General features: G+C 45.6%; 1 protein-coding gene across 7 annotated transcripts in view; it reads right to left on the minus strand.

Moving 5' to 3' along the window:
* ADAM12 (ADAM metallopeptidase domain 12) overlaps window positions 1–25,892 on the minus strand; it is a 347,363-nt gene that overhangs the window by 50,769 nt on the left and 270,702 nt on the right. For all 7 annotated transcript variants that reach the window (XM_064595438.1, XM_064595441.1, XM_064595440.1 and 4 more), the window contains 3 exons: window positions 8,556–8,733; window positions 3,435–3,524; window positions 1,797–1,992 (listed from right to left, as the gene is read on the minus strand). In XM_064595438.1, the coding sequence (XP_064451508.1) occupies window positions 1,797–1,992; window positions 3,435–3,524; window positions 8,556–8,733 (464 nt within the window). The remainder of the gene's footprint in view (window positions 1–1,796; window positions 1,993–3,434; window positions 3,525–8,555; window positions 8,734–25,892) is intronic.

A 25,892-nucleotide genomic window follows, 5' to 3' on the forward strand; every position in this document is an offset into this window, starting at 1 on the left:
CGCAAGGCCGGCACCCCGTGTGCGATCGAGAGACCCTACCCTGGCCTGGGGGCCCCATGGCCCAGCCGGTGAGGCGGCCAGGACGGAGGGCTGGTCAGGGTCCTGAGATGAAGCACAAGGCCCCAGATACCACAGGCCTCCTCCTTCCGTGCCCAGGTGGATTCACGAAGCCTGAGGAGCACTGGGAGAACTCCTCACAGATACGATGAACAGGCTGCATCAGCCCCTTGTGGCTGCATTCATGCTGCTCCTTCTTGCCCCTCAGGGAGGTCCAAGTACAGAGGGGCATCTTTGGCTGGTGGGGCAGTGGCTCCATGACAGGACCCGACCCTCAGAAACGTCTGTCCCTGTTCTCCCTGCTTGCTCACCGCTTTCACATCACACTGAAACCAAGCTTTGAGGACCAGTCATCATTTTCTGTCCTAGTTTACTGTCCTCATCACTCCTGAAACCGAAACCTCACAATGAAAGTCTGACAAAGGCCCATATCGGCTTTCCCTCCCCCTGGGGCTTACCTGGCTCTCTGCCTGGCTGACCACAGTGGCCTTGCCATAGCTGGTGTCCCTGGCCAGGCCTGAGGTCACCTCTGAAAGGCAGCGGCAGGAGGGAGAATGACAAGGCAGGGTGGGGACCGCACTCTTAGAAAGTGCTCTCCATGGGATTTATTGCTGGAATCCCAGAGCTGGAAAGAGGCAGCAAACCCTGGGGTGGGGAGTCCACTGGGTCCTTGCTGTTCCCCAGGCCCTGGACCTTTGGCTCCAGAAGATGGGTCAAAAGAGGAGAGACATGCCTAGAGGACCGATAATTCCCTCTTTTGCATCCAAGCTTCCGTTTGACTGTGGAGCTCCTGTGGAACTTTGTTCTAGACCTGGTTCTTTGGTGCGACTGCCCAGCCTGTGTTCTATAACACTGCCTTTGGGTCAACTGGCCTGGGTTCAAATCCCAGCCTCACAACCTCACGAAACTGACTTCCAGTCTCTGAATTTGAGCTTCACTTTCTCTAAACTGTAGTCATTGTCCCTATCTCTAATGTTGGGAGTTAGAGGGGAAAAGCCATACGGAGCATCTGGCCCAGCATCCCCTACACAGGAAGCAGTGAGTGGACAGCCTCTAATTACCCCAGCAGCTGCTTCCTGACTAACTGCCCATCGGGGCACCTTTTCTGGAACACACAAGTCTATCCCTCTGCTTTTAGAACCAAAATGGCTTTCAAGGCTCTTAGACACCTGTGTCCGTGTTCTTCCTCTGAGCCCTGGTGTACAGGCTGCCCATCGCAGCAGTCCCTTCCCTGTACCTTCCCATCCGAGGGCCAGCTTGCTGCTCCTTGTGTCAGGAGCAACCTCTCCCTGTCCTTCCTGGTCACAGACTACTCATGCATCAAGTCTGCAGTGACTTTCTCTTTGGCAACGCCAGGCTTTGGTTGGGGTCCTTCTTTGAGCACCAAGAAGCACTTACACATAATCAGAGTGGATGGAAGGTTCTGTCTGCCCGACTACCTGTGAAGCTATCTGAGACCAGGAGTCATGGCTGATTCTGCCCTGTCACTCCCTTGGCCACACAGTAGGTGCTCACGCATCCCTCCTCATTGGACCGCATTGAGCCCTCAGGACAGGCTCTGGGCAGCACCGTTTTTGCCTGCCTGGTGCCCGGCATGGCCCCAGACCTACCAGGAAGCCACTCACTGTCGCTGAATGGAGGGAAGCTTTGTCGATGGCGCACTGCAGGAGTGATGCTTCTGGAAACAGAGCGAGCTCCCCAGCCCCACTGCTCTGCGCCCTCCGGTGGCAGCCACCTACCTGGTCCCCAGAGTGTGACGCACTGCTGCTCGTGGGTCTGACAGATGCCATTGTAGCAGTAGCCGTCCACCCCCTGACAAGGGTGCCCGTCATGCAGGTACACGTTGGCGGGGCAGTGTGGGCTGGCTCCCGTGCAGAACTCTGGGAGGTCACAGGAGTTGCTGGAGTCCCTGCATGCTGTCCCCGCAGGTTTCAGCTGGAAGAAGAGGCTGTTTATGGAATGTGTGCTGCAGGAGACGGGGAGCAGCTTCCCGGCAGCACCCGGGGGCAGAACGGAGCAAGGCCATCCTCATGAAGTCCACATAAAAGGGCAAGGATTCCACAGCAAGAGACACATAGAGAGTCATTAAACAGAATCTTGCTCTGGGCTCTGGGGTTCACCTTTCCACTATGGGGGTGCAATCAAGAGCTGCTTTTTAATTTCATGCAATATTAGGGTTTTCTGCTGAGCGGACGAGCTGATGGCTGGCACCTGTCCCCCCAGGGGAGGAGTGGGAAGGGAGTGCTGGCTGATGGGCCCCTTCATTCTGAAGAAGATCTCTGGTGGCCAACACTGTCACGTGTTTTATGATGATGTGCGTACTTAACGGTGTTACCGCTGTGGCCCAGATGACAAAAATCATCCAAGGGCCTGGTCACAATAATTTTTCACTTTGTCATCAAATCATGGAGTTAGAAACCTGTCTGCAGGACTTCATGGGGAGGAGGAGAGAAGAGGCAAAGGAAGGGAGCAACAAAAGATGCTCAGAACCACTGGCCAACACCTCATCATTTCATGGTTGAAGACACGAAGGCTGAGAGTGGCTGGTCAGAGGCCGCACAGCCAGCGACCCCCCTGCCCCCGTTGTCCCCAACACTCTCCCCCACCAGCAGCTGTGTGCCAGGGGTGCCAGCTTCCTTGAACAATCCCCCAGAAGTTAATCACAAGTTAAAAGGGCAGGAGGGACATTTCAAGCCGGGTGTAAGATGGTGCAAAGCACTTCTGAATCACCGGGCTCTCGTGGGGGAGCTAAGAGGGAGTTTCCTGCCAGCAGAAGGCCAAAATCAATTGCTTAATTAAAAAAGAAATAAAGTCTACCCTTGGAATCTTTGCATCAAAAGCTCAGGCTTCTGGTCTGTCAGATCTCAGCTCTGAATAATGAGACCAATGCTGCAATGGCCCAAGTAAACCCAGTCATGGCGGCAAGGATAGGCAAGGTAGGAAAGTGCCGCGGCGGGCCGGGCCGGCCAGCACCTTGTGTTAGGAAGACGTCAAGATGGGGATGTTGACCTAAGACCCCTGGAGCAGCCCACAGGGTTTCTTAGCCCAGTGGGCAGATGCTCCCCGCTCTCCACGTGTTCCCATTAGGGTGAGGGGACGTCATGCACCTCCAATAGCACAACATGGGCATGTTTAACACTGAGCCGGAGAATTCTGGCACAGTCGCTTTCAACCCACAAATAAGTAACTTACCACAGATGACTCAGCACTGAAGTGTGCATTTCTCACAAAGATCGGGTGACAGTAAGAACAGGCAGTGGGGGGACGCTGACTGGTGCTGTAAGGGGTTCTAGTTTTCACAGCACAGGAGTCATGTGTCCTGCCTCAGAGTGGAACCCGCTGAACCCGGGGGTGGCCACGGAGCCAAGAGAACTCACCTGGCAGTCTTCACAGCACAGCCCGTGGGCGCACACAGCGTCGGGCCTCAGCGTGCACGTGGTGGCGTTGCAGCAGAGATTCAGACATTCCTGCAGGGGGAGGGGGGTTCGTGGGACACGGTCGTAGGTCGTAGGGGGCGACTACTCACCGAAGGCAGGGACCATCAAGCGAAGGACGAACCAGAGGGCCTGGCCCTTGAGCTGCAGACCAGTCTGACTGAGAGTATCTTCATCTGTAAGAAAGCTAAGCCTCTGGTGTCCGGTGAGTGCTTATGAACTGATGGGGTGAGTCCCCGGCAGGAGTCGGTAGCCCTCAGTGCCTTTCGCGGAGGGCCAGGGAGCCTGCGCAAGGAGGCTGGCTACTGAATCCAACCAAGTGGGCTGGGGCTCTGCAGGGAGCTCTCGGATGCATGCGGGGCTTATTGCTGTGAACTGTATCAGGATCACTGGCATACTTTGAACTTACTTATTTAAAAATATACAGAGATGTGTACCAACGTAACTCTTCAAATACCGACCCCTTTTCATCTGGAGCATGCCGGCAGGAAATGAAGTCCAATCAGTTGTGTTTGGACCACAGTTCCCTGCAATCCTACCAAATGCGGTGGCCAAGACTCCTGCTAGCACAGGTGGGCTGCCTCACCTGACAAGGCACCTGTCAGGTCTAAAATGCACAGTACAAGGACCAAGATCACTGGGCAGTCTGTAGGCTGTGCCCACTGATTTGCAAGGGATTTAAACAGATCAAATATTAGATGCATTGTTCTCTCCGAAATGAGAGAAAATTACCTCCTTTCTTAAGCTGTGCTTTGTAAGTACCTGCTTTTTTCTAACAAAAAAACCCTACAGGGGATGGACATCTTTGCTTAGCTGTCTACAAAAGGTCTACACATATTATCTACTGTATTCAGGAAGTCCTTGTACTTTAAAACATCCCAATAACTTGGAGTTTACACATTTTAGAAGAAACTGAATTATCAGAAGGAAGAGTTCATAGGGTCTTTGGTGTTCATTTATAAATGTCCTTTTATTTAGTATATGACATGAGCAGAAGAATGTATATACTATTAGCTAGACTGAAGCCAACCATGTACTATTTTAAGAGTGTAGTCGTTTACTCCTGAAAACCATCTTCTGTAAATGAACTTATCATTAGTATTATAAATGCAATTAATAACATTTTGTTGATAATCAAGAAGATTTAGGACTATCCTAGATCTCTGAACTGTACCCTGCATAAGACTGTGAATTATGCTCTCATTTGGTGTTTACCATTTGCCCCTATTATATGTACAACCAAAGTTATTAAATTTTAAATTTGTTCAAGGACTTCATAAACATCCGGAGTGTATAATATACACAATAAGATAAAAGTGCCAACCAGAAGTCATAGCTGTAACTTTCATGACAGTAAGGGTTTCTAACTCATGGACTTATAATCCTATAAAGTTTAGGAACTTGGTTTTTGTTTTGTTTTGTTTTTTTTAAAGGAGTCCATTGATTGCATTCCTGACCAGTACCATCAAATATACAGCAATGTCATCCTGCTCATTAAGGTCTAAATGGCTCTACTAATGGCACACTAACCAAATTACAGATTTCCCTGAGCTACTAAGTTAAATCAGCTCTCTGAAAACTGGGTCCTAAGATTCTTGGAGAACTACCTCCCCCCACCCCTGACAAAATCACCGAATAATATAAGCAGCTGCTCAAATGGAAACGCAGCCAAACAGAATGGCTTTGACTTCAAAGGGGATTGATAATGTGAGAAAGATAACTAAGTTTAAAAGATATTTGCAGGCTACTGGCATTCTATTGACTTTAAACAAGGAGATAAGGCTGCTTTCCCAACCCTGTGAGCGGGATGAATGAGTGAGTTGTCAGGATATCCTTATGGTGGATGTAAATCCCATGCCCTGTACGGAAGGCTTCAGCAGCCACTTGCCTTCATAACTGCCCAGGATCTATTTCTTCCGCAGTACTATATTTATCAGAAGAGACAAATTCTTCATTTGCTGATACATTTATTATTTTAGTACTCAATAGAAAAGTTCAACAGAGCCAATGAACACTAAGTCTCCAAAGAAAAAAGAGTAATGAAGCCATTAGAGAATGCTGCAAAAGCCCTGTCGTTCTTGGGTTGTGGGTGGTAGACCCAGATTCTTCATCACTGTGCTCTGGGGTGTCTAAGGTGCATCTTCTTGACAACAGTGGAGATTATATCCAGGAGCAAGGGGGCAGAAGCTGGGCTCAGTTGTACGCTGGGAAGGTGGTTCTGATCCCATTCGCTCGCTGATGTGGTGATACACCGAGTCCCTCTTTGGGGGAGGGGGGCGGGTATGGGCCAATATGAAGCATAAGTGTAACGAATATTTCCAGGGCCTGAGTACTGGGAAGCCGGGTAGAGAGCCCAGGTGAACTGAGCCCAGGTCTGACTAAAAGTTTTGGTCAAGGCAATTTGGAAACTGGATATGGGTTGTTACATTGTTAGATGCAGTTTGAAAAGCAAAACTAAAGAACTGCAAATTGAAGCAAAAACCTTGCCCATGACTTTGAAAGATTTCTTGGAACAAAGGACTTTGGATGAGGAGAATGACCGTTCTCTTCAAATACCAAGAAATTATCCATGAAATAGGACCCTACACACAGATATATATAGTTGGGAACTACGTGCAGGCAAAATAGGGCTCTCCATAAGGAAGGGGTTTGATTTAATCAGTGCTGCCCTGCGATACAGTATCCTGCCTGGAGAGATAATAAGTACCCTGCCAAAGCTGAATGCCTCCTCGATGGAGGTGAAGTTGAGGATCACATCAGTGGCTGGCAAGTTTCAGGCCCTCAAACATTTGCTGACGTGATGGTGGTAGGGGGTTGCTGGTGGGAGGGATGGTGGGGGTGGTAGTGATGATGGTGGTGGTGGTGGTGGCGATGATGGTGGTGATGATGCTGATGGTGATGATGACGATGGTGAAGGTGATGGTGATTATGGTGGTGATGATGATGGTGATGGTGGTGGGATGGTGGTGGTGATGGGGATGCTGGGGATGGTGGTGCTGGCAGTGATGATGGTGGTAGGGATGATAGTGGTGGCAGTGATGATGGCATTAGGGATGGTGGTGATGAGGATGACAGTGGTTATGGTAGGGCGGTAATGGTGGAGTGGTGGTGGTGGTGGTGGTGGTGATGACGATGGTGATGATGACGATGGTGAAGGTGATGGTGATTATGGTGGTGATGATGATGGTGATGGTGGTGGTGGTGATGGTGGTGATGATGGTGATGGTGATGATGACGATGGTGAAGGTGATGGTGATTGTGGTGGTGATGATGGTGATGGTGGTGGTGGTGGTGGTGGTGGTGATGATGCTGATGACGATGGTGAAGGTGATGGTGATTATGGTGGTGATGATGATGGTGATGGTGGCAGTGATGATGGTGGTAGGGATGGTGGTGGTGATGCGGATGGTGGTGATGGTAGGGATGAGGATGACAGTGGTTATGGCAGGGCGGTAATGGTGGGGTGGTGGTGGTGAGGGTGAGGGTGGCAGCAGTGCCCGTGGTGGAACTGGAATATGGAGCAAGTGACTGCTGGTGGTCATTCTAAACCTGAGAGTTCATGACTCTATGAAGAGCTGTCAAATTTATTTAGATTAAATAAAGAATTATGAGGACTTTAAATCAAAGACAAACCATTTTAAGGCCACATAGCCTCTCCTGAGAACTATGGATAATTTAAACTAATTTTGTTTTTCTTCTTCAAGTAATTAACAAAGTCTCTAAGGAATTTCCCCTTTGAATACCCCATCCCATGACAGTTTCAAGTTTTCCTTCACTAATCTTAAGAAGAGTTTCTATAGCCCCATGCATGAGGACTTGCTCCCATACAGCAATCACCCCCAGCATGTTGTGAGCACAATTTCTGCTGCTCTGGACAGAGCTGTTATCACAGATGAATCCCGGGTTTGGAAAGGGCACACAGACATTTGATGGGACCACCCCTATAAGCCCCATCCCCTAGTATTTATTCACTCCCTACATTCTTCCAGAAATGGCCAGACTGAGCCCCAGATCGGTCCTGCTGGTATGGGAAACCAGAGAGTCTTGGAGATGAAGCAGATGAAGGAGATTCTACAATCAGTTGCCTGTCTGATAAACACAGGAATCTGAGGGATAGCCCAGGTTCTCTGCACATTTCCTTCCACCGCAGAACCCCCTTTCAGAGCAGCTCTCCAGAACATGCTCTTCCTAAGCTCTCTCCAAGCCTGTCTGTGCATCCAGCTAAGCCCGCCTTGAACCCATCTGCCATTCCAGCTTGCATCAGCTCTCAGGGAGGGAATCCCACATGCAGACGGCTTGCGATACAAACTGCTTGCTTTGATTTAGACTAAACACAACCCCCTCCGAGCTTCCAGGAGGCACTTGTTTTTACCAGGAGGTCTTACTGTGTCCTGTCTTTCTCTTTCCTTCTCAAGATTATTCAGAGATTAAAAAGTGGCTGCTATCATTTTTATGTTGATTAACTTTATCTTGGGCCCTACGGAAACAAGAAATTTTCCTGACACTGGCTGGGAAACAGGGCTCAGTAAGCCATTTGCTGGATAAAAATGTTCCCTGCTTTTGCTAGCGAGCGAGGAGGCAGCAGCCTGGAGCCTCGGCTTGTGCATAATAGAGGAGGCTGTGGTATCAGGCAGAATTGCAACGCGGGCGGGAGCTCTCGGTTCAAAATGAATGTTGCTTATTCAAATTCCCCTCTGGTTGCTCGCCTTACAAAGAGAAAGAAAGGATGCTTATTAGCCCTCTGAAGCTAGCATCCCAAAGCTTTCTTCTCTGTTAAACTCAAAGCGAAATGCTTTTTTTATTGTTTTTGTCCTCATCTTGCCTCACCTACATGGTGTCCTTCAATAGAGAAGATCCTTTATTGTTTCAAACCAGTGCTATGACTCTTGTGCCATCATTACAATTCGAGAGGGCCACCCTGGCTTGTGCGGCTGTTCAAGGTGGCCGTTTAGGACTTTCCATCCTGAGTTTCTAGCACTGTCATTCTGCTGCGTCATTCTTCCATGTGCGTGCTTTTTTGTTAGCTGTGGCCGCGAGGCAATGGTCCCGGGACGGGTCTCTTACCTCGGGCTCCCCACAGTCACACTCCTCTCCTTGTTCCACGTAGCCGTTCCCGCACTTCTGGCCCCCGAAAGACTGCTTCACTTCTGGCAGGTTAAAGAGGCACATCCCCACGCCCTTCTCCAGGCTGACCTCCAGGTCCTTCTTGCTACAGCTGCTGAACACCATGGGGAATGGGAACCTGTGGGGAAGAGCTGGGCCAGTCAGTTGTCAAGGCACAGAACGGGCAGGTGTTCATGGCACCTGCTGATGACCCCTGCCCACCTGTCCACTGTTCATCTCCGTGAACAAAGGCTTAACGACCTCGCACAAAACAAGGCACGTTCGGCTACCTCCCAGGATCTGCTCCTGGACAGTGCCAACGCTACCAAGGAGGAGGTGCTCTATCAAAATAGAAATGATCTTTTGATAGTTTTCAAGTCAACAAATTTAGCCAGAATGTCATTATGAACAACTACTAATGGTTCTGTATGAAACGATACAATGAAAAATGGATTCTTGGGACCTGCAGCTTCCATACAGTATGAACACATACTGATGTCCGTATTGGAAAGTACAAAGGAGACCCAAGTACAAAAGGCTGTGTTTATCAATTCCATGGCTCCACGGACACCACCCTGCTAGAGGTCAGGGCCGGCTGATACAGGCGTGTGGGTCTACGAAGGGCAAATGACTGCTTCCCAAAGCATAGCTATAAGAGAATGGAGGTGGCCAGAAACGCAGGTTCTGTTCTTGCCCCCAAATCCCAGGACTACAGAGGGCTGTGGCAAAGCTGGCCAACTCCCCTGGGACGTTCATGTTCCCCCTTCCATGGTCTAGAGGGGCTGTCCCATTCCCTCACTCCAGGGTGGCTCTATGACTAATTGTTGGCAATGGAACATGAGCAGAGGTGGTGATGGGGAGTGCTTCTGGCTGAAGGTAGTTAAGTGAGTGTTCTTCTTCAGGTCCTTTCTTTCCCTGCTGCCAGTTGGGCTCAGGGTATTCCAATGTCCCAGGAGCTGAAGGAGTCAGACATGGCACCTGGTCCTGCCTCAGTGCTGGGAGGGAAGCCACCTGCAGCTTACAGCCCCCAGCTGTCACATGGAAGGGAAACACACCTACAGCGGCTACTGTTATCCAACACACGTGGGGTATCTCGCTCTGTCTCCAAATGCATTTTCTCCTATCTTGAGACAGCAATGATTATAAGGGACAAGTGTGCCAGAAACCCAGAGGCTCTTACTACCTAGTGAGGAAGCAGGGGCCTGCTGACCAGTAAGCCTAAACACCTTCTTTCCATGCAGACCTTTAGGATGACATTATAACTGGATCCTAATCAACTGGCCAAACCAACGCAAGCTATTACATCTTCCTGAAGATGACAGTCTGGCCACCATTTGATACAGTTTGGCAATATTTCAAGATCAGGATAATTTCCTCCTAATACACTGATAACACTGTCTTATTCCTGCCCCCCCCCCCAAGTGTTTTCTATCAATCTCAGGCTATTAACTCTGGAGTAGAATTCTTATCTATAAATAAATTGATAAGTGCAAATCTTGCTCTTGGATGGAAAGGCAAGAATAAACCAGGACTTATTTCTAGTGCTGTCACAAAGTTCCTTTGAAAATCTTTTTAACTTTCCTCAGCAGACAGATCGATTATAATTGATATCAAAATGATGCTGATATCAATTTTGATATCAAAATAGCTTCAAATGATGATCACAAGAAAATTCTAATTTTATCAATTTAGAAATGCTTTGTATTGAAAAGGCAATGGCACATTACACAGGGACTTGAGAGCACTTCTTCCCTTTGCAAAGAAATAAGTTTCATCAAGGCAAGGATCAGACGTTCTTCAATGCTGAGAGTCCTAGGACACTTAGGTACGTCAGGGCCTGATCCAGGAGGTCAAACATTATTCTCATGTGCCATGCAGCCAGGTGTTGTGATGAATTCTTATCAGTTCATTCTGGAAAGGAACTGATTTCTAGAATGTTTTAACAGCTCATTAGAAAAGACACTAGGATCACCTGTAAATCTCAGGAAGGGCTTAGGGCAAGAAGAACAGTAGTTGAGAGAAGCCCAGGGAAAGAGTGGTATGAATTAACCTGTTTCACAAGGGGGCAGAGAATGTCCACTAATGTCCAGAGGCTAGAGGGCAAATGCCAGCTCCAGTCCCAACTTACATAGGTCCTCCCATCTCGTTGTATTGCAAAATAACAAATACCTATTGGGCTTTGGGTAGATGACATTAAAGAAAAGGGATCGAGATTGATAAGGTGAATGGGATCAGTTTAAGTCCAGGATTTAAACTTCAGAGTGTTTGGGAGAGGAGAGGAGATCCTTGTTGGCAAAACCACATTTGTGTGCCTGTGCTAGATGCTGTCTGGAGTTATCCGTATAATAATGAATTTCAATTTCTCTTAGAAATAGGGGGATGAACAAAACATAGAAAAATCCTGACCATCATGGAGCTTGCATTCCAGTGGGGCAGGAAGGTAATGCATAAGGTAAGGGGGCCAAGAAAGTGTGCTAGAAAGGAACGTCAAAGAGAAAAATAAAACAGGCAAGAAGGAGAGGTTGTGTGTAGGAAGAATGGAATTTTTAGGAAGGCTGCTAGGGAAAGACATCACCAGGGGTGGGGGTGGCATTTGAAGCTCTCACCAGAAGGGTGTGAGGGACCAAGCTGTGGGCACATCTGGAGGAGGAATGTTCCAGGCACAGGGGAAAGCTGGTGCAAAGATACATGGAGAGATGTGACTGGACTAGAGGAATTTGCTCAGTAGAAGGCCCCTAGGCCACCTGAGTTCATGCCGATGGCAAGAAGACTACTATGGAGTATCATTAAGTGGGGGGGGGGGGGGGGGGGCTCTACCCTGCATGGACCAGGTACTGATAATGGTTAAAGGCATTTTTCATAAAAACTTCAAACTTTATTATTTTCCCCTTTTTAGCAAACTTTAAAAAAAAAAAAAAGATTTGAGAGAGAGAGTGCACATGCAGGGAGAAGGGGCTGAGGGAGAGGGAGAAAGAGAGTCTGAAGCAGACTCTGAGCAGAGCCCTACATGAGGCTCAATCTCATGACCCTGAGATCATGACCGGAGCTGAAACCAAGAGTTGGACGCTTAACCGACTGAGCCACCCAGGCACCCTGAGCAAACTATTTTTGAATGACAAGCAGATAGAGAATATCTAAAAGTTATATTTAACCCAATGGCCCTTCATCCAATAAACAGAATTTAGTGAGGTAAAATGATTTCAAATCTCCAAAGGGAATTTGATGGCACCAAATATTAGATTCCTCTAATTATAATACCATCCTAATCAACACATATTTGAAAACATTTGACATCCAAATAGCCACTGGTTACACAATGCCTAGTGAACAATTGAGGTCTTGGCTTAAGGAGTCAAAGAACAGTTCATTCATTTTCATGAAAAATGTGCAATGGACCATGAACAAGGTATAGAAGCTACTCCCCAGGATGGTGTCAAGAATCCATGGACAGGATCTATCAGCCCAGTGATTAAGATGGCTATTTCCATGGACAGGATCTATCAGCCCAGTGATTAAGATGGCTATTTCTTCAGCCCAGTCACAGGTAAAAGAATGACACCAGGAGGATGCTTGGCATGGCCAAGCTCATCACCCCACTTCCTAGGTACCAACTCTGCCTTTGAGCTTTGGACGACAGCAGAATTAAACCTTATGGGTAGGGGCAGAGCAAGATGGTGGAGGAGTAGGAGACCTGGATTTCCTCTGATCCCAGGAATTCAATTGGATAGGGATCAAACCATTCTGAACACCTATGAACTCAACAGATCGAAGAAAAGAATAGCAACAACTCTCTGAACAGAAAAGTGATCACTTTCTGGAGGGTAGGACGTGTGGAGAAGTGAATCTGAGGTGATATTTGGGAGGATAGACGGCGTGAGAAGGGGCCTCCGTCGGCCGCTTCTGGCAAGTGATAGAGCCGGGGAGCACAAAATCGGAACTTTTAGAAGTCTGCTCCGCTGCAGGACATCGCTCCGATGGCTATGTGGGGGGTGGAACCCTCGCTGGGACAGTGTGGTCTCAGGACCCTCGGGGTCACAGAAAGACCGGGGGTGCCTGAGTGCGGCGGAGCTCCCAGGTATCGGAGCGGGGAAGCCGGCTGCAGAGACAGAGCCGAGGCACGGGCTCTCAGCTCAGGGCTGTCATAAACTGTGATCCACGGCACAGTCAGGCAACTACTCCTCCAGCAGGGAGCCAACAAGCAGCAGATCTGGGGAGACTCCCCTTCCTCCCCTGGGAGGAGTGGCACGGGAGCACACTGCAGGGATCTGCTGGGTCTGGAGACTCCACACCGAGTCAGGTGCCAGAGATAGAAACACTCGGTCACAGGCTGAGTGAGCACGGAGTGTGGCCAGAGACCAGGGAGACGGGAGTGATTGACTGCTTTTCTCTGGGGGCTCACTGAGGAGGGGGGTCCCGAGTTCTCAGCTCCTCCAGGCAGAGACTGGGAGGCCACCATTTTCACTCTCAGCCTCCAAAGCTGCACGGAAAGCTTGTAGGGAACAAAAGCTCCCGAGAGCAAACCCGAGCAGATGACTTAGCCCAGACCCAGCAAGAGCCGGGCAATTCCACCTCCTGCAAAGACATTTGGGAACCACGGCAACAGGCCCCTCCCCCAGAAGATCAGCAAGAACAGCCAGCCAAGGCCAAGTTTACCAATCAATGAGAACAGCAGAACTCCAGCACTAGGGGAATACTGCACATAAAATTTATGGCTTTTTTCCCATGATTCTTTACTCTTTCAAAGTTAATTTTTTTAACTGTTTTTTTTTTTTTAATTTTTCTTTTTCCCCTTTTCAACCAACATCCTATCAATCCCTTTTTTTAAAAAAAATTTTTATTTTTCATTTTTAGAGTCATATTCTATCCCTTCATAGTAGTTACCCGTATTTTTGGTGTATATATATATATGTTGTTCTGTCTTTAAAATTGTGAGATACAGTTTCTCCTAACAGATCAAAATAGACCCTAAATCTCTAGTGTATGGCTTTGTTCTAGTCTCCTGCCTGATCACATTCTCTCCCCGTTTTTTGTTTTTAAATCCTTTTCTTTCTTTTTTCAACCAACTTCTTATCAATTCCTTTTATAAAATCTTTTATAATTTTCATCTTTACAGTCATATTCCACCCCTTCATATTAACCCTTATTTTTGTACATATATAAGTTTTTCTTTCTTTAAAATTTTGGGAGGCACTTTCTTCTAACAGACCAAAATACGCCCAAAATCCAGTGTGTGGCACTGATCTATGCAACAGCCTGATCATATTTGATCATATTCTGGTTTTTCTGTTTTGTTTTTGTTTGTTTTTATCTTTATCTTTTTCTTTTTTCTTTCTTTTCCCCCGGTTTCAGGTCTTTTCTGATTTGTTTAGTGTATATTTTCTGGGCACGTTGTTACCCTGTTAGCATTTTGTTCTCTCATTCATCTATTCTCCTCTGGACAAAATGACAAGACGGAAAAAATCACCTCAACAAAAAGAACAAGAGGCACTACCGACTGCCAGGGACCTAATCAACATGGACATTAGTAAGACGTCTGAACTAGAGTTCAGAATGATGATTTTAAAGATACTAGCTGGGCCTGAAAAAAGCATGGAAGTTATTAGAGAAACGCTTTCTGGAGAAATAAAAGAACTAAAATCTAACCAAGTAGAAATCAAAAAGGCTATTAATGAGGTGCAATAAAAAATGGAGGCTCTAACTGCTAGGATAAATGAGGCAGAAGAGAGAATTAGTGATATAGAAGACCAAATGATGGAAAATAAAGAAGCTGAGAGAGATAAACAACTACTGGATCACGAGGGCATAATTCAAAAGATAAGCGATACCATAAGACGAAACAACATTAGAATAATTGGGATCCCAGAAGAAGAAGAAAGAGAGAGAGGGGCAGAAGGTATATTGGAGCAAATGATAGCAGAGAACTTCCCTAATTTGAGGAAGGAAACAGGCATCAAAATCCAGGAGGCACAGAGAACCCCTCTCAAAATCAATAAAAATAGGTCAACACCCTGACATCTAATAGTAAAATTTACGAGTCTCAGAGACAAAGAGAATCCTGAAAGCAGCTCGGGAGAAGAGATCTGTAACCTACCATGGTAGAAATATTAGATTGGCAACAGACCTATCCACAGAGACCTGGCAGGCCAGAAAGGACTGGCATGATATATTCAGAGCACTAAATGAGAAAAATATGCAGCCAAGAATACTATATCCAGCTAGGCTGTCATTGAAAATAGAAGGAGAGATGAAAAGCTTCCAGGACAAACAAAAATTAAAGGAATTTGCAAACATGAAACCAGCCCTAAAAGAAATATTGAAAGGGGTCCTCTAAGCAAAGAGAGAGCCTAAAAGCAACACAGACCAGAAAGGAACAGAGACAATATACAGTAACAGTCACATTACAGGCAATACAATGGCACTAAATTCATATCTTTCAATAGTTACTCTGAATGTAAATGGGCTAAATGCCCCAATCAAAAGACACAGGCTATCATATTGGATAAAAAAAAACAAGACCCATTGATATGCTGTCTGTAAGAGACTCATTTTAGACGCAAAGACACCCCCAGATTGAAAGTGAGGGGGTAGAAAACCATTTACCATGCTAATGGACACCAAAAGAAAGCTGGGGTGGCAATCCTTATATCAGACAAATTAGATTTTAAACCAAAGACTGTAATAAGAGATGAGGAAGGACACTACATCCTAAAGGGTCTATCCAACAAGAAGATCTAACAGTTGTAAATATCTATGCCCCTAACATGGGAGCAGCCAATTATATAAGGCAATTAATAACAAAAGCAAAGAAACACATCGACAACAATACAATAATAGTGGGGGACTTTAACACCCCTCTCACTGAAATGGACAGATCATCTAAGCAAAAGATCAACAAGGAAATAAAGACTTTAAATGACACACTGGACCAAATGGACTTCACAGATATATTCAGAACATTCCATCCCAAAGCAACAGAATACACATTCTTCTCTAGTGCCCATGGAACATTCTCCAGAATAGATCACATCCTAGGTCACAAATCAGGTCTCAACCAGTACCAAAAGATTGGGATCATTCCCTGCCTATTTTCAGACCACAATGCTTTGAAACTAGAACTCAATCACAGGAGGAAAGTTGGAAAGAACTCAAATACATGGAGGCTAAAGAGCATCCTACTTAAGAATGAATGGGTCAACCAGAAAATTAAAGAAGAATTAAAAAAAATTCATGGAAACCAAGAAAAATGAAAACACAACTGTTCAAAATCTTTGGGATACAGCAAAGGCAGTCCTAGGAGGAAAGTATATAGCAATACAAGCCTTTCTCAAGAAACAAGAAAGGTCTAAAATACACAACCTAACCCTACACCTAAAGGAGCTGGAGAAAGAAGAGCAAATAAAGCCTAAACCCAGCAAGAGAAGAGAAATAATAAAGATCAGAGCAGAAATCAACGAAATAGAAACCAAAAGAACAGTAGAACAGATCAATGAAACTAGGAGCTTGTTCTTTGAAAGAATTAACAAGATTGATAAACCCCTGGCCAGACTTATCAAAAAGAAGAGAGAAATGTCCCAAATCCAAAAAATCATGAATGAAAGAGGAGAGATCACAACCAACACCAAAGAAATACAATTATAAGAACATATTATGAGCAACTATATGCCAGCAAATTAGATAATCTGGAAGAAATGGATGCATTCCTAGAGATGTATCAACTACCAAAACTGAACCAGGAAGAAATAGAAAACCTGAACAGACTTATAACCACTAAGGAAATTGAAGCAGTCATCAAAAAATCTCCCAACAAACAAAAGCCTGGGCCAGATGGCTCCCAGGGGAATTCTACCAAACATTTAAAGAAGAATTAATACATATTTTTATGAAACTGTTCCAAAAAATAGAAATGGAAGGCAAACTTCCAAACTCATTTTATGAGGCCACCATTACCTTGATCCCCAAACTAAAGACCCCATCAAAAAGGAGAATTACAGACCAATATCCTTGATGAACATGGATGCAAAAATTCTCACCAAAATACTAGCCATTAGGATCCCACAGTACATTAAAAGGATTATTCACCACGACCAAGTGGGATTTATCCCTGGGCTGCAAGGTTGGTCCAACATCTGCAAATCAATGTGGTATAATACAATAATAAAAGAAAGAACAAGAACCATATGATCCTCTCAATAGATGCAGAAAAAGCATTTGACAAAGTACAGCATCCTTTTTTGATCAAAACTCTTCAGAGTATAGGGAAAGAGGGCACATACCTCAATATCATAAAAGCCATCTATGAAAAACCCACAGTGAATATCATTCTCAATGGGGAAAAACTGAGAGCTTTCCCCTAAGGTCAGGAACGCGGCAGGGATGTCCACTATCACCACTGCTATTCAACACAGTATTAGAAGTCCTAGCCACAGCAATCAGACAACAAAAAGAAATAAAAGGCATCCAAATTGGCAAAGAAGAAGTCAAACTCTCACTCTTTGCAGATGATATGATACTTCATGTGGAAAACCCAAAAGACTCCACCCCAAAACTGCTAGAACTCATATAGGAATTCAGTAAAGTGGCAGGATATAAAATCAGTGCACAGAAATCAGTGGCATTCCTATACACCAACAAGACAGAAGAAAGAGAAATTAAGGAGTCGATCCCATTTACAACTGCACCCAAAACCATAAGATACCTAGGAATAAATCTAACCAAAGAGACAAAGGATCTTTACTCAGAAAACTATAAAATACTCATGAAAGAAATTGAGGAAGATACAAAGAAATGGAAAAACGTTCCATGCTCATGGATTGGAAGAACAAATATTGTGAAGATGTCAATGCTACCTAGAGCAATCTACACATTCAATGCAATCCCCATCAAAATACCATCCACTTTTTTCAAAGAAATGGAACAAATCATCCTAAAATTTGTATGGAACCAGAAAAGACCCCGAATAGCCAGAGGAATGTTGAAAAAGAAAAGCAAAGCTGGTGGCATCACAATTCCAGACTTCAAGCTCTATTACAAAGCTGTCATCATCAAGACAGTATGGTACTGGCACAAAAACAGACACATAGATCAGTGGAACAGAATAGAGAGCCCAGAAATGGACCCTCAACTCTATGGTCAACTAATCTTCGACAAAGCAGGAAAGAATGTCCAATGGCAAAAAGACAGTCTCTTCAACAAATGGTGCTGGGAAAATTGGATAGCCACATGCAGAAGAATGAAACTGGACCATTTCCTTACACCACACACAAAAATAGACTCCAAATGGTTGAAAGACCTCAGTGTGAGACAGGAGTCCATCAAAATCCTAAAGGAGAACACAGGCAGCAACCTCTTTGACCTCAGCCACAGCAACTTCTTCCTAGAAACATTGCCAAAGGCAAGGGAAGCAAGGGCAAAAATGAACTATTGGGACTTCATCAAGATAAAAAGCTTCTGCACAGCAAAGGAAACAGTCAACAAAACCAAAAGACAACCGACAGAATGGGAGAAGATATTTGCAAATGACATATCAGATAAGGGCTAGTATTCAAAATCTATAAAGAACTTCTTAAACTCAACACCCAAAGAACAAATGATCCAATCAAGAAATGGGCAGAAGACATGAACAGACATTTTTCCAAAGACGACATCCAAATGGCCAACAGACATATGAAAAAGTGCTCAACATTGCTCAACATCAGGGAAATCCAAATCAAAACCTCAATGAGATACCACCTCACACCAGTCAGAATGGCTAAAATTAACAAGTCAGGAATCGACACATGTTGGTGGGGATGTGGAGAAAGGGGAACCCTCCTTCACTATTGGTGGGAATGCAAGCTGGTGCAACCACTCTGGAAAACAGTATGGAGGTTCCTCAAAAAGTTGAAAATAGAGCTACCATACGATCCAGCAATTGCACTACTGGGTATTTACCCCAAAGATACAAATGTAGGGATCCGAAGGGGTACATGAACCCCAATGTTTATAGCAGCAATGTGCACAATAGCCAAACTGTGGAAAGAGCCAAGATGTCCATCAACAGATTAATGGATAAAGAAGATGTGGTATATATATATATACAATGGAATATTATGCAGCTATCCAAAGGAATGAGATCTTGCCATTTGCAACGACATGGATAGAACTGGAGGGTGTTATGCTGAGCGAAATAAGTCAATCAGAGAAAGACATGTATCATATGACCTAACTGATATGAGGAATTCTTAATCTCAGGAAACAAACTGAGGGTTGCTGGAGTGGGGGGTGGGGTGGGAGGGATGGGGTGGCTGGGTGATAGACACTGGGGAGGGTATGTGCTATGGTGAGCTCTGTGAATTGTGCAAGACTTTTGAATCACAGATCTGTACCTCTGAAACAAATAATGCAATATATGTTAAAAAAAAAAAAAAAAAAAGGAAGATAGCAGGAGGGGAAGAATGAAGGAGGGAAATCGGAGGGGGAGATGAACCATGAGAGACGATGCACTCTGAAAAACAAACTGAAGGTTCTAGAGGGGAGGGGGTGGGAGGATGGGTTAGCCTGGTGATGGGTATTAAAGAGGGCACGTTCTGCATGGAGCACTGGGTGTTATGCACAAACAATGAATCATGGAACACTACATCAAAAACTAATGATGTAATGTATGATGATTAACATAACAATAAAAAATTAAAAAAAAAGAAATGGGCATAAGACATGAACAGACATTTTTCCAAAGAAGACATCCAAATGGCCAAAAGACACATGAAAAAGTGCTCAACATCGCTCAACATCAGGGAAATCCAAATCAAAACCTCAATGAGATAGCACCTCACACCAGTCAGAATGGCTAAAATTAACAAGTCAGGAATCGACAGATGTTGGTGGGGATGCGGAGAAAGGGGAACCCTACTACACTGTTGGTAGGAATGCAAGGTGGTGCAGCCACTCTGGAAAACAATATGGAGGTTCCTTAAAAAGTTGAAAATAGAGCTACCATACGATCCAGCAATTACACTACTGGGTATTTACCCCAAATATACAAATGTAGGGATCCAAAGGGGTACGTGCACCCTGTTGTTTATAGCAGCAATGTCCACAATAGCCAAACTATGGAAAGAGCCAAGATGTCCATCGACAGATGAATGGATAAAGAAGATGTAGTATATATATACACACATACACACAATGGAATATTATGCAGCCATCAAAAGGAATGAAATATTGCCATTTGTGATGACGTGGATGGAACTGGAGGGTATTACGCTGAGTGAAAGAAGTCAATCAGAGAAAGACATGTATTATATGACCTCACTAATATGAGGAATTCTTAATCTCAGGAAATAAACTGAGGGTTGCTGGAGTGGTGGGAGGCGGGAGAGATGGGGTGGCTGGGTTTTAGACATTGGGGAGGGTATGTGCTATGGTGAGCGCTGTGAATTGTGCAAGACTGTTGAATCACAGATCTGTACCTCTGAAACAAATAATACATTATATGTTAAAAAAAAAAAAAAGAAGATAGGAGGGGAAGAATGAAGGGGGGAAATCGGAGGGAGAGACAAACCTTGAGAGACGATGGACTCTGAAAAACAAACTGGGGGTTCTAGAGGGGAAGAGGGTGGGAGGATGGGTTGGTCTGGTGATGGGTATTAAAGAGGGCATGTTCTGCATGGAGCACTGGGTGTTATATGCAAACAATGAATCATGGAACACTACATCAAGAACTAATGATGTAATGTATGGTGATTAACATAACAACAAAAAAACCCTTATGGGTAGTGTGTTCACTACTCTGTCATGGAATCACTTACCCACTTACTCAAGGAGTCTTCAAGAGTCTGTTATATTCAAAGCTCTGAGGAAGATCCCAAATATGGCTGGAACCCTTCCCACTGTCCCCTTGTAGGACCTTTGCCAAGGGAACTACCTGACACACCCATGCCCCACACCACCTCTCCATCCATAGAAATAAAATATGGACACATATTTACATATACATAAAATAAACATACCATATGTGCTTATCCATATAACAGAATTTATATAAAAAGTAAAATTATAATTATAATGCATGTAATTATATTTAGTTAACATATACATATATATTTTTAAAAATAGCTATTGAGAACCTTCTTTAAGCTGGGTGGCATGGTGGGTGCTTTCTCATAGTAATATTTCTTTCTTTTTTTATACTTTTTTGCTGTTAGACTTAAAACTTCAAAGCAATTCGGTGAGACAGGTATTACTATTCTCATTTTGCCAACAAGATGAATGACTGGTTTGAGAGTTTACGGTTAGGGGATGGGAGACACTGGATTTGATTCCAAGTTCAGTTATTTAAAAACCCCATTTTCTTCATGACTGAGGTCAGTGCACACTGCATTACCTGGAGGGAACTGCCAGAACATGGACAGTGATCAATAAACTCTCGACATACTGATTTAAATAAGAAGGACACATCCTCGCATTGCCCAGCATACGCCTGGATCAGCGGTTCTCAAAGTGTGCCCCCCTGCATCAGCATCACTTGGCAACCTACTGGAAATGCAAATGCCCAGGCCCCACCCAGACCTACTGAGTCAGAGAAACTCAGGGGTAGGGCCCAGCAACCTGTGTTTTAATAAGCCCTCCAGGTGATTTTTCTTTTTTTATTTTCTTTTTTATTTTTTTAAAAGATTTTGTTTATTTATTTGACAGAGAGAGATACACAGCGAGAGAGAGAACACAAGCAGGGGGAGTGGGAGAGGGAGAAGCAGGCTCCCCGCAGAGCAGGGAGCCTGATGCGGGGCTTGATCCCAGGACTCTGGGATCATGACCTGAGCCGAAGGCAGACGCTTAACGACTGAGCCACCCAGGCGCCACCAGGTGATTTTTCTAAAAATGGAGGTACAATCCATATAACAAAGTCCCCCATTTAAAAGCATGCAATGTAGTAGCTGTTAGAACATTCGAAATGTCGTGCCACTGTCCCCACTAGTAATTCCAGAACATTTATTTTCCTTACCCCCCTCCCCCAAACAAACCCCATACCCATTAAGCAGTCACTCTTCATTCCCTCCTCCCCGTAGTTCCTGTCAACTACTAACCTGCTTTCTGTCTCTTTGGATTTGCCTGTTCTGGACATTTCATAGAAATGCAATCATCCATTAAGTGACCTTTTAGGTCTGGCTTTTTTTACTTAGCGCAATGTTTTCAAGGTTCATCAATGCTGTGACAGTAGTTATTAAAATTAAGTTTTGGGAACAACTGATCTAGATTTAAAACTCAGGGGTCATAAAGGTAATAGGGACAAACCCACATCTACTTAGGTCAGAAAATAAGAAATACAATCTAGGTGCATCAAAGGTCACCTTTCATGCACCCAAATTAGAAATAGCTCTGTTTTACACCGTGGTTCCATTTTCTAAGGAAAAAAGCCCAATGTATAGCATTTTGAAAACATGTGATTATAGGCAGGTGCTAAAAATCACATGAGTGTCTGTCTTTTAAAGCCAACTTCAAATCATGAATAAATTTTCAAATATCTTTCAGTGTTACACCAGAACGACCAACTAATCAGCACACTATATACTAATTAAGGTGCCACGGAAGGTTCTGGTCGTGAAACATGAGGTTTCTGTTCTGAAGCAAGTTCATTCCTCTTGCTAACAACCCCACTATATGGTAATTCTGCCTTCCTCTGGTTCATTCTGTTCCTGCCTCATGGTAGAGCTGCATTCCCTGTAACAATAATGAAAAGAACACTGCATTGGGCCACATAGTTGCCCGAAACGTCGAAGATCTTCCACAGCCCAGGGTCAGTAGTTTAAAAAGACAAGCCTCAGTTCTTTGCAGAGCTTTCAGGAAGCTCATCACAATGTGCTTTTTAACACTTCTCGTAAATTATCCCAAATATGTCAGGACAGCCGCTAATTGAATTGACATACAGCAATGAGAGACTGGTGCAAAGCAATAAGACGGGAACATTATTTAGAAAAGCAGCCCGTCTGCCAGAAACTTGCCCTCCACACAAGAATGCTTTCAAATGATTCTGCCTCGGGCCCAGAAACAGTGCTGCTTTCTGCTCACGGGCAGATGCCACACGGGAGTGACTGGCTCCTGCCCAGATGTGACCTCTTCTCTCACACACACCCACCTCTGCCTCTAGTTTTTAACTACCGAGGACACTCGGGGGTAAATTCACCACGCAGAGTGCAAGGTCAGAAATAAAATGTGGACAGACAGACAGCTGGGCGATGTGGGGAAAAAACAAAACACAAAACTCACTTTTTGAAAGAGGAACGCCACTTACAGCTTCTCGCTGTAAATGCAGCCCCTGCTTAATATTTTAGCCGTCACAAAGCTGCCAAGTAAAACATTTTTAGGGGTTACTTTTACTTGACAAATCTGCAGTCAGAAAATTCTTCGCTTGCAGGCACCTATTATGCATTTCCCTGCTATATTCTTGGGGTGAACCATACTAAGCCAATTTATCAGCCCTGACAGTAGAAGTCGGGAGTTATCTGCCTTGCAAAAGCTCTCCAGGTATTATCTGGAGACAAAGGCCATTCTTGTTGAAAACGAGGCAGCCAGGGAAAGCAGGTGTGACCAGGCTGGATTCAGGGGGGCGTTAGGTGACCATGCGCCAGGTTTCCCAAGACGCCCTCGCCTCTAATAAATGTGGGTTGGGTCCCAGAGTCTGAGTTCCCAGCTCCGAGCTCCGGGGGTGACATCAGTCTGTGTGCTGACTGCAGGAAAGACATGGAAGTGACCCGAGGAAGGCGGGGAAGTGGCCTGCGCAGCTGCTGAGAATACCTTGGAGCTGACACAACCGTGTGACAGGAAAAGCCAGCATCGCAGGAAGCCGGGATGGATGGGAAGCCTTCCAGATTTACTTAAATCGATTGGAAAAGAAAAAACCACCACCACCACCTCACTTCTCCCACAGCTGATAAATGATTAAGGCATAGCTAGTTTCAGAAAATATGTTGCCGACATTCTGCTTCCTGCTGATTTCTTTTTGCAGACTAGAGTGGAGTTTTATTTCCTCCTGACAGGAGAAGTGACAGATTCAGCAGGCCTGGGGGAGGGTGGGGAGGGGGGTGCTCTTTACCTGGGAATGTTGCACGGAGCAGGTGGAGAAGAATCGGAAGTAGAAGACGGAGTCTGAGCACCCCATCCATCAAAACTAAAGCCACGTTTTAAAACTGAGCCTCAGTTTTCACATCTATAGAATGGCTCAGGATCAGTGAGCTTCCAACAAAAATGCAGTGAGTCTCCAGTTAACTTCAAAGCACCGTGAGATGCTGGTTGCCAGTATTCATAGGAAGAAGCTGTGTATTTCTTTTTAGAGTGCTGCTTTGGCTACTTCAAATTACTGACTACGAGTGCCTTGTACATTCAAGGACTTAGAAACATTTCGATGGGATGCAGAATTTATCATAGTTGTGGCTCAAACGTAGCAATCTTTAGACTTTAAGACCACAAGTACCTGTCAGCTTGAGAGGAAAATGATTCAGGAGGCCGAGGGATGATCAGGCAGTTAAGTACGATTCCTCAATTGAATACATATATGGTGTGAAAGGAGCAAAAAGACCCAGCTCCAAAATGGAGCTCGACCAGAACAGGGACTGGGGAGCAGACACAACCAACCCACACAAATAAAAACGCATTTGGACGCCTCTTACCTGCCACGCAGACGAGCTTGTCAGCAGAGCCCAGAACCTCTTTGCAAGTCTTTCCCGAAGCTTGGGTCATGTGAGCACCCTCCCCGCAGTCCTCCAACCCTGTCCTCAGGCTGGAGTGTGACCCCAAACACAGCAGACCTGGCCTCTGTGCTCTGAGAACATCATCTCATGATGCATTCTGTGTCATTCGCTCCACAACTAGCCCGAAGACCTTTTTCAAAAACAACTCCTTAGTTTACAGTTCAGAGCCGATTTCTACTCAGCCCTTCTCCCTCCAGGAAGGAGCACAAACCCCACGTGATCATCATTGTCCCTTCCTAGTTAAGCCGGAGGCCTGTTTACAGTGAGAGGGTGCATGAGGTCACCATTACGAGGTCAAGTTTCAAACCCAAAATTCTAGGGCCATCTTCAGAAAAATGTTTAGGTTTCTCACAGTGGTGACCAGGACTGAAAACTCTCAATCAGCATACGCAGAATTGAGGTGTAAGCAAGAAGGTGGTGCTGTTGGGACCGGCCTGGTCTCCGGCAGCCTGGCAGGATGGAGGTGCAGCTCAGGGAGGCTGGCCCATTGCAGGCGTTCCTTGCCCCGCACATCAGGGATAATGAGCATAGATATTAATAGCAGTTAGCACTAGTCAGTGAGCCCCTGCTGTGGGCCAGGAGCTCCGTGGGCCTTCTCACTCGCCCGTACCCCTGTGAGTCAGATTACATCATTTCTATTTCGCAGATGGGGATACTAGGCTCCAAGAGCTTATGTACCTCGGCACAGTCATCTCAGGTCTCAAAACACAGCTCTCTGACCTGAAGTCCCATGTTCTGCACCTGCAACCCACCTTGCTTCCACGGCAGTCAGGAGGCCTCTAGGAGTGTCTTCCAGAAGTTACTCCCAGGGTAGGGGCCTTAGGGCAGTCTCAGGCATGACCTGGCACAGATGACTTAGCCAGGAGGATCAGCATCCATGGATGGGCAGCTGTCCAGATGCCTGAGCTCCCTGAAGTCAGGTAGAGGCAGAAGCAAACCCTGAGATCCTGCACGTTACTCCAAGCATACCTTCAAGCACCGCCCTGTACGTCTTTGGCGTAATGGGAAACAAAGGCCAGGTCTTGGGAATTATCCAGCACACCTGAAGTCAAGCCCGGGCCAGAATGCACACACCTGCGGGAGGTTGTGAGCCTGTTCTGGCCCCAAGAAGCTGAGGGCAGAGAAAGGGGTCTTCCACCTGGAAGGCAGTGTGACTGCTGGGAGATTCCTCTGAGGTGTGTGTGCGGGGGGTGGGGGGGTGGAAGGGGACCCAAGTCTGCATTGTGCCCACCCACGGGTGTACAGCGCACAACCCTAAAAACCCTGGCTCACATACACCGAACGAAACCCAGGGTGACCAAAAGGAATTCCTCCTGTCATCTCCAGGAACGGAAAGGAAAGTGACTGCGTTAGGGCCAAACGCTGACCCAGTGGGCCTACCAGATGGGCTGCAGAAGGCAAAGAAAAGCACCAGGACAGGAGCAAATGATCAAAACTGGCCTTAGTAGGACTTGTCCATTGTTAATAGCAAACACCTGGGATTCAGAATGAAGCCATCTGCGGCACATTATAATTCATGGTTTTACATGTGAACTTTGATCCCTGCTCCTCCTCCCTGGAAACCAATTAAAGCACA

Source organism: Mirounga angustirostris, unplaced genomic scaffold, assembly GCF_029215605.1.
Source record: "Mirounga angustirostris isolate CCGP_5_RB_7025 unplaced genomic scaffold, mMirAng1.0.hap1 SCAF_6, whole genome shotgun sequence".
Classification (NCBI taxonomy): domain Eukaryota; kingdom Metazoa; phylum Chordata; class Mammalia; order Carnivora; family Phocidae; genus Mirounga; species Mirounga angustirostris.